Consider the following 9,775-nt stretch of genomic DNA (forward strand, 5'->3'; position numbering starts at 1 on the left):
AGGATAGAGATCTTAAAATTCTTATTCAACAATAAATCCTCTAGCTCAAAATAGTGTCATATTATATTGGCTGTTGAAAAATATTAGTTGTTGCATAAATGGATAAATGGGATTCCAAGAAATATTAGTATTTAAATTATTTCCATCTCAAAGAAAAAAATCCTTAACTTTTCATTCTTATTATGGTGTCTCCTAAAGTATTTGTGTTTTCTACAAATTTAAGGAAGGATGTCTCAGATTCTGGGAAAAACCCACTTGTCTCTTCGTGCTACACCTGTCGTTGTGAGAAAGCACATTTCAGACAGCAGGGAAAACCCACAGCTCACCACAACACCACGTTGTACATTGTCTGGGCCACCGGAGCATAAATTAAAGAGAATCTTTGTTGAGTGATTAGGAAACAAGAAAGGGGCGGAGACAAGATCACTGAATATAAATGCCACGGTATCTCAGAGACCCAGAGATTGACTGAATAAGAGCTCCAGCAAAGAGTTTCCCTGTGGGACTGGCTTAACCTGGGAACCTGGGCTTAACCAGTGGATCTTGACTAGAATAAAGATGAGTTCTGAAGGTTGTTCCATAACAGAGAACAGCTCCTTGCATCTGGAGAGAGGACAACAAAGTAAGTCAGACCTTATTTCTTACATACTGGCAGTAACTGTCTGTGTGCCTGTCTGTCTCTCTGACAGTACTTAGGGAACAAAATGAGGCTTTCTATTTTGAAGGACTTAGTCACATTCAATTTCAGTCCAAAGGAGACAATGAGAAGTACGTATTTCTTTCTCTGTGAGAGGATAAGATACCTGAGACTTGGGAGGAAACTACAAAGCAAATTTCAGAAGATCTTTTATGATGTTTCTTTGTTTCAGTTCATATCATCTTAATTTTTCAGATTTAATTAGAAAACCCCCCTCATGGGCCCAGTGTGCTCTCCGTCATTTCTCCATATCCATCTGTCCAAACCCCATGTCCACATTCTGCACAGACATTGCTTCCCTATAAAGATTACGCTCTTGATTGCCATCACTTTGTAGCTTTGTGAGCTTTCTCTGTGCCCATCTCTTGTTCTCATAACAGCAGCCTTCATGTGCAGGAAATGAAGGTTTCTAATGGAGAGAAGAGTCATATAAGAATCTGAACATTTACAGTGTCCAATGGTAATTTGTTAGGAGAAGGTCATGTAAGAATTCTTCAAAACGCAGCCTTCTGCTCTGTGGTCTTTGTTACACTCTTTTCCCTCCATTTCATTCTCTTGTACCCTTCCAATCCCTGGCTCCCGATTCTACATGAATCAGACACTTCCTTTTGTTTCTCATTGAAATATTCTCATCAAAATATGATCATCTTAGCTATAAACTCATACTATGTACTTTGCCTCTCTTCTGTTTGTCTATTCTGCTCCCAGGCCTATTCTATTTCCTATTACCAAAATTATCCCATTTTTTCCTATAACTTGTTTCTGTGAGACTTTCTTTTTTTATCCCTTTTCCTCTCAAATTAGTGAGGTGCTCCAAAATACTAACACTTAGGAAGTAGAGTTTACTTGTATGCAAAGCTATCCAGTAATAAAGGGACATGTTATGAACAGCAGATCTGAAACAATCTAGAGGAAGGGATTCTTTCCTGTGTGTCTCCTAGACTGGTTTGCATTAGAAAGGCATCAATTACTTCTGATAAACCATCTTTCTCTTAACAACACAGATCAAGTGTGGATAACAAGTGCAAGTCACACACATTTTTGGTAACTAGGTAACCATGTGTTTGGCCCAGTGGAGCCTCCTAAAAGAAAAATGTACATAATGATGAAACTACTCAGTAAATAGCACAGGTGGAAGAAGAGGACTGAATTCAGGGATTCTTCACTTTTCCTGAGACCATCTAATTTCCTTTTGAATGTTTAGTTTATGCTGCCCTTCATTAGTATGAACAGTCATTGGGCATCACCCTTGGTGACTCAATATGAATAGTAGGTTTATTTTCAATCTCTCCATTGATGGGCAGGGCCCATAATCAGCATGATGTTGGGGAGTGTTTAGTCACGTAGGTGATAAAATAAAATTGTAACAGCAGCCCTCACTAGTGGGCTTGATGTACAATCTGAGAATCGCCTCCATAGTCTACCTACTGGATAAACCAATAGACTCTGGAGTCCATGAGCTTCTTGGAAGAGCTCGTACATGCCGAGGAATCAGAGCTGTTGCTGCGTTAGGTCTCAGCAATATGAATGTCTGCCACATTGTGAGAAGTGAAACTAGACAGAGAACTTGGCTTGCTACCCTACCTATGGCTGCTTCTGGTGATACTTCTACACCAGTGAAAAAAGGAAGATTTGCTTTGAGAAGCTGAGAGAAACAGAGCTAGACAGGAGTAAAGTACAGCTTCTCTTAGGAATCTGAATACAGGTCTGCACTTGGAAAAACAATCCCCGGAAGGAGCAAATGCTGATGTTGACATCCAGCACATGATGAAGCACACAAAAGAAACATCTCTTTGTCTGACTTAACTTAAGCGAAATGTTTTAAGGAAAAAGAACATGTGAATATCAAGACATGTACTCTATAGACATTCTTTTAATTTTGAAACTCATCCATGCTGAAAAACAGGACATTTTTGCATTTTGAGACTATTTTCATGGTGAATTTTAATGCCATTCAGGTAGCCATTTTACATTGCAGGTTTTGAGAACATAACAGAGAGCCGTATATTTCTTGTAAGACCACATTTTTAAAATCCTGGCAGCTCATTCTAATATCAAATTCAAACTCTGAGTTATGAACCACCTCACCTTTCTCAATTATTTATAATCTAGAACAAATAACCTTCTATTTTTGGTTTGAGGGGTATTTTTTGGTAAATAAGAAGCATCATTCATATCATATTCATATTCTAAATCCTTCCATAAAAATATTTCTTGTTGGTAAAATCAAATTCTTACCGTGTTTCACCATTATACAGAGGGTAAATGAGAAAATCAACTTCTATCAAATATTTAGTCTATAATACTATTATGTTTCTATTATTTTAACTTATCTTGGAAAATGCAAATATTTTACTGTTCATTCCCACATCATTTTAAATTAAGGTATGATTTACATTCAGTGGATGCACAGATTAAGTGTACAGCTTAATGAGTTGTAACTATAATTCTAATCAACATTTGCAATTTTCTGTCACCTTAAAAAGTTCCCCTATGTTCTTTCCCAGGCAGATTACCTTCCTTACACACATAATAGAGCCACGTTTCTGATTTCTGTCACATAGTTTGGCTATTCTTGAATGTCATATAAATGGAAATATGCAGTATATAATTGTAGCTGAATTTTTTGACTCAACATTTTTTTTTGAGATTTATCCATTTTGTTGATTGTATCAGTTGTTCTTTTTTTAATTGCTGAGTAGAATTCCTTATATGGATATACTATAACTTGTTTATCCATTTTCCTATTGATGGATATTTCGATAACTTCTAGGATTTGTCTCTTAAGAAGAAAGCTGCTATGAATATTCATGAACAAAGCATTTTGAAGACATACTTTCATTTCTCCTGAGAAGATATATAGAGTAGCTTTAAACTTAATTGTGTAATAAGCAGTTTTCCAAAGTATTTTTCCATTTTACTCTTCCATTAGTCATATACAAATTTCAGTTGCTTCATGTCTGCACCACCTTCACCAAAGAATACTATCAATCTTCTTTTATTTTGTCATGTTAGTTGTAGATATTTATATATTGACTCAATATTTTTATTGCATTATCCACATGTACACACATTCACATCATCTCTCCTAAGCAGTAACTACAGAGAGGTTAAAGGATTGTGGTTTAGATGTTCTATTTATATGCCTTCCAGGGTATTCAGGTATTTAACAAATGCTCTCACTGTGGTTAAAACAATCAGATATACTTAGAATTTTCATAGGTACTAAGTACATATATTAGGAAGATATTTTATGGTCTCATTTTATGCCTTGGATTATTTCATTTCTAGCCAAAAAGAAACTACCCAAATTCACTCAAAATTTGGAGAAAATTAACTTCTCCATTTCATGTAAGATAAGGATCCATATATCTACTTTTCTAATTTAAATGCCTCAAGAGAATTACAGATGACCCTATCTTACCTCTATAGTCAGCTTGAATTCATCACCAGCTTTCTCTCCTCAGGTAACATGTCCAGCCCTCATTTTGCAATACATCACGAAGGATCCCTTCAAGTTCCCATCCCATGTGCTGTGCTCACTGTGGTCATCATCGTCTCTTTAATCATAGCTCTCGTTGCTTTATCAGGTGAGTCTGCATTCATGAACTGACTTTCTTAGCTCCAAGTATTCATTCCCAGTTGAAATCAACAAGAATTACTTAGTCTAATTAATCAGAAGATTCCTTGGATACTTAATACAATCCTTTTTTGAGTTTTCTAGAGCTTCTTTATAAGTATTAAAAGCCCCTATGATTTATACATTACTGTGGGAGAAAATTACACTTGAGCAGATGTTTAAATCTGGAATGAAAGGGGCTGATTTAGATTGTATATAAATACACATTTAGCTAGGGAAAAATATGTTTCACATTCATTGTTGATGGGAAAAATAATACCTATGTCATAGATTAACCAGGAATTGGTCAATCTTTTGTCATTTATCTCAAAGGTCACAGAATGGTGGTTACAGATAATTAAGAATATATCCAGAAGCTAGATGTATCAGAGAGTCAATTGTAATATGGTATTCAAAACACACAGCTATGCCAAGATACATTTGTGTCTTTTACAAACAAAATTTTATGATTTTATAAAACATCCCAGCCACAATCTTTTCATATTTTGAATTACTTCCTTTCAAATTATTATCTCCTTCTCCCAACATAGTATTACATCTACTACATCTTCAAAATCCTCCATCTCTGCATGCAGATTCACAGTGTTACTTTGGCTTTATATTCACTTTACCCTTTCTAGACCAAAGACTTATTTTCAAGATTTTTTTTTAATTTCCTGCCACATTATGACATTATAGCCACAAAGACATCCTCTTACTTCTTATTCCGTGTGTAATGATGATTAGCATAACCGGAGGTCAGATAAGGTGAGAACCTGCCTTCTTACCCTTCTTAGAATTCCCCTTCTTTCTTTCACCTTTACTTTATCACCTCACACAGCATCCCCTGAACTAGTTTTGCAGTCTGTGGGTATTTAGTTTCTTTTGTTGCTAAAATGAACCACTTTCCTGTTCACAGAGGGCCAATACAATTGTCCGGGCCAGTATATGTCCTCAGTGCTATCAAATAGCTATGTTTCTTCATGCTCAGATGACTGGATTGGATATCAGAAGAAATGCTACTTCATTTCCAGTGTGATGAAGAACTGGACCTTGGCCCAAAATTTTTGCTCCAAACATGGTGCTACTCTTGCTCTCATTGATTCTGAGAAGGACATGGTAAGAAATTATTCAAAAATTATTTCATAAAATATTGCTATTTTATATTATCTAGCTAATCTGTGGTTTCCTTCTGTTTCCTTCTAAGTGAAGACATTGTAACTATTTCCCCTGTAAGAAAATTTAGTGATGGGAAAGCCATGTGATCAGTCTGAGGTCGAAATGAGGGTTCAATTTGGTCTTGTAAATTTGATTTGATTGCTTAGCGTCACAGGCCAGAAATCCAAGTGAGCCCCTGTCATTCAAACTAATAAATGATCAGCTTAGCTATCATGCCTGAAATTGGAGTTTTGAGCAACAAGTTGTATTACTTGCCCAGAGGGGCTATTTAACAAATACCTCTTTGTGCTTTCTCCAAGACCTTTTTAAAACGGTATGTGGGTAGAGCTGGACACTGGATTGGACTGAAAAATGAAGCTGGTCAGACATGGAAATGGTCAAATGGCAAAGAATTTAACAACTGGTAAGTTTCAAAATGTCTCTTCATCCTCCCCAGGTTGGCAGCTCAGGAAAACAGTTTTCCTTCAAAACACTGTTGTACATGAAGGTTGTATCCTTTATGAGCAGATAAATCTCTTCTGTATGCTTACACTCTGTGACATTAAGAAGGGCTTTAATATTCTCACTTTCTCTTTGTGTCTACTTGGAATTCATGCAATAAAAGCTTCTAGTAATTGGATCTCAGTAAATTCTAGTGTGAGTAATAGGCTCAGAGATATTCCAGGAATAATGATGATGAGGCAAAAAAGCCCAACATTTCCAACTTATATTTATATTTTACTGATGACTGAGTTTTGGAAAATAATTTCCTCTCATTCTCCCCATCTTCATCTCCACCAGAATAAAGAACAGTACTTTCAATACCTAATTAGGAGCTTCTATGGACCTGAAAGAAAACTTGCCCCAGAATTAAAGATGCTAATTTTATTTTCATTACCTATAATTAAACTACATTTTAAAGTTCAAAGGACATTTCATAAGTTTAGTGTTAGTCCTTACCATCTGAAAATTCGGAGTTGAAAATTTTTTGGTTATCTGTAATTTTATGATAATTACAGTTATGGAGAATAAACGCAAATCTCCAGAAAAAGAGTCTTATGACAAATGCCATATGTGTCTTAGAACGTTTCCACAGAGGGGCGTCAGGGGCCTAAACCCTTCAAAATTGCATGCACTAACATGCATCATGCTTGAATGGTTATGCTTCCTGGCAGTTGTTTCTTGAAGTGTTTGTAAAGTCACAAATGATCAAGAGTCACTCCTCTGGTGGCATGCCAGCTAGATAAATGGAGTTCTTTACTCTCAATCCACATATCCTTCCTTTCAGTTCTGTTCTACTGTCACTTCAGATTAGTCTATGATCATTTGACTGGCCAGCTGGCCTCATGCAATCCTACTAAGTGAAAAAAAATACAAAAAGACAAACAAAACAGAAAACAGGCCACCACCACCACAAAGTGTACTCTCATGTAACTGAGTGGAAATGATGAACTGAAAGTAATTCTAAGTTTTCTTGTTATTTGACAGGTTCAACCTTACAGGATCAGAGAGCTGTGCATCTCTGAATAGCACAGAGGTCAGCAGTGCAGAATGTGAAAAGGATTTACACTGGATATGTAGCAAATCCTACAAATAATGGAGAATCATTTGCTTATAGACCGTTATATCGTGGAACTCAAGGAAATTGGTGTCGATGGGTGGCTGCTCTATGGTCAGAAGTTTCCCATTAAGCTTTGTGAAAAAACTTTGTATTTACTTTGAAAACCTTCTTCCAAAAAGGACTATGGAAAAAAGGGAGAAAAATTCCAGGAATTTCTGCATTGAGGAAGACTCCTGCCAGGAGCTGGAAACATCACAGGTTAACTGATATTATGTCCAAGAAGGAGAAGAAGGACTTTAAACCTTTGGGATGCACTTTATATATTTTTTTAAATTCAGAAATAATAAAATAACTAGGTTTAGAATTATTATTTATTGTTGAATGACTGCCGACACTGAGTGTCCTTCATGCATTTGCACTATTTGAAGGAATTTGATGGTGGTATTAAAGACTGAATGTGATTATAGGGATCTTTAACTAGTAACACAGATACTGAGGCTAAGTGCATTTTTTTTTTAACTCAGAGAACATTTACAAGTGAACAAATGCTTATGAAACTAAGCTTTGTAATATTTCTCTCTTTTTAGAGAAGTTCACCAAGTTGCTTGTCATTTTTTTTTCTCTAAAAGAGTGGGATGATCATCTATTTATGGGCTTTTTGTTTTTCTTCTTCTATGTAGGCTCATCTCCCTCAAAGGTACATAACTCATTGCCTTTAAAACTTTATATACAGCATTTTACAGAGACAAAGACAAAAGCAAATAATATGAGGAATATTTGCAAAACAGACCAAAGTGTTGGAAAATATGCAGTATGTGATGTAGCAAATCCCTATCAGGAAAAATTTTGTATTTTTCAAACCTGGAATAATACGAGTCTTATTTGATAATAAACTTATGCCTTTTCTAATTAATTCTGTCATGTGCAATACTTCATGTGAAGTATTTTCTAAGTGCAATAAAGTATGTTTATGTGTTCGTTTTTTGTATTCAGTGCAATTAAAAGCTGCTTTTATGTTTGTTCAAATAAAAGTGGAATTAACAAAACAGTTTCTAAGGAGTGTTAAGTCCTTCAAAATACACTAAAAATTGTGTCATATTAGAAAAAACAGAATACTATAAAAAAATTATCTGTAGTAAAACCTTAGCTTTATAACATGGCTTGTACTTACTGAATTGTTTTCATATGTGTGCTTCCAAAAGAGTCAAACCCATTTTTCTGTGTTTAGCAGATGCTCAGTAAACATTCGAATTGACTTGTGATGAATTTGTGTCATTTAAAAATTTTTTACTGTATTATTTTCTTCCTTTCTTTTATTGTTTATCTCCCTCATATAGCACAATCAGGAGACACCTAAAAGTCCTTTTGCAAGGGCCTGTTTATAAGCTTGTCCTCTGCAATAAGAGACTAATTAGTCCCCTTAACTGATGCTCTGAAAGCACCTTATTCAATTCTGAAATGCTGTACATGTTTAGTTATTTACATACAGTAACTCATTAAATATAAATAAGGCATTATATAATCTTCATGAGATATCTCAGGAAAAATTCTACTACTTTCAAAATTGTTTTATGAATATACTTCACAATGTTTCCTTCTCTGAAAGTTGGAAATACATGAATATGTGGTATCTTTAAACTGTTCTCACTATTATGGCATATTGAAAAGAAATGTGGATTCCAGACATTGCTTTGTAATACATAATATAGGGGTTTCTTAATATTAGTATCTCTCAGTTCCCACAACTGTAAAATGGAATAAATGGCCTCCAACTCTACTACCTTATCATTAACAACAATATACTCCTAAGTCACATTAGAAAATACTGTCTCATGATTCACGAGCTATGAAATGTGTAGGTGGAAAGTGTAACTGTTAAGAGACAGAGAATGGAAGAAATAGTGCCTGAATTTGTCTCTGCCACTTACTGCTTGACTAATTATTTAGTTAGAATAAGGAAGTTATTTAAAGTTAGCTAGAAATTAAATTAATGAATACATGAAAATGGACTTAGAACAGTTCCTGGTTCAAAGTGAACCCCAAAGATGTATTAAATTTTAGTAATGTTTATGATAAATGGGAACACTAGCTCATCCAATTTCCAGTTTGGGTATAAAGCTGTATTTTTCCATAACACATCTATTTTTACATAGCCTATTTTTTTATTGTTTTGAGGGGCTTTTTAAAAAATTTACTCAATGAGTGATTGTTAAGATCTGTTACTGTAGTAGTTGACTAGAGAATTAAAACACTAAGCAAATTTAGCATGACAAGGAGCCTTGTTGCATTTATGGTCTTTTGTAAGACAAACAGTAAGCAATTACCTTGTGGTGGTGAAGAAGGCTACAGTAGGGTGCTATGGAAGAATGTTACAGATATGCTACTTTATTTGCTCCTGTATTCAAACTTGTGACTAATTTTTAAACCACTAAATCAATTGGCTATATTCACCTCAACTAATTATATTAATATGTGCTGAATATAACTATCAGTTATATGTGTTTTATTTGGCTTTTCCAACATAACTTTGATTTCTTCTTCTGAAAAGGGGAATAAGAGTTTGTTTACCTGCTTATTTCTCATGATGATAGAGATTCAATAAAATTAAAAGTATTTTTTTAAAAGGCCACTGAAATGCTATATCCTATTGTTAATATTCAGCTGATTCAAAATTTTTATAATACTAATATAGAAATGGGCTTCCTGAGCTTGTTCTCAATTTTCATAATTTTGGTTAGGT

General features: G+C 34.8%; 1 protein-coding gene across 2 annotated transcripts; it reads left to right on the forward strand.

Annotated features, from left to right (window-relative positions):
• The first annotated feature begins 436 nt into the window (after positions 1 to 436).
• On the forward strand, positions 437 to 8,272 carry CD69 (CD69 molecule). Of its 2 annotated transcripts, none has more exons than XM_017640287.3 (5): positions 437 to 622; positions 4,165 to 4,287; positions 5,308 to 5,435; positions 5,795 to 5,898; positions 6,963 to 8,272. In XM_017640287.3, the coding sequence occupies exons 1-5, from the start codon at positions 559 to 561 to the stop codon at positions 7,069 to 7,071; spliced, it is 528 nt and encodes a 175-aa protein (XP_017495776.1). In that variant the 5' UTR covers positions 437 to 558; the 3' UTR covers positions 7,072 to 8,272. The 2 variants fall into 2 exon arrangements, with proteins under 2 accessions (XP_017495776.1, XP_017495775.1); XM_017640286.3 differs by having other exon boundaries at positions 443 to 622; positions 5,236 to 5,435; positions 6,963 to 8,269.
• The last annotated feature ends 1,503 nt before the right edge of the window (positions 8,273 to 9,775 follow it).

This window comes from Manis javanica, chromosome 15, assembly GCF_040802235.1.
Source record: "Manis javanica isolate MJ-LG chromosome 15, MJ_LKY, whole genome shotgun sequence".
NCBI lineage: Eukaryota > Metazoa > Chordata > Mammalia > Pholidota > Manidae > Manis > Manis javanica.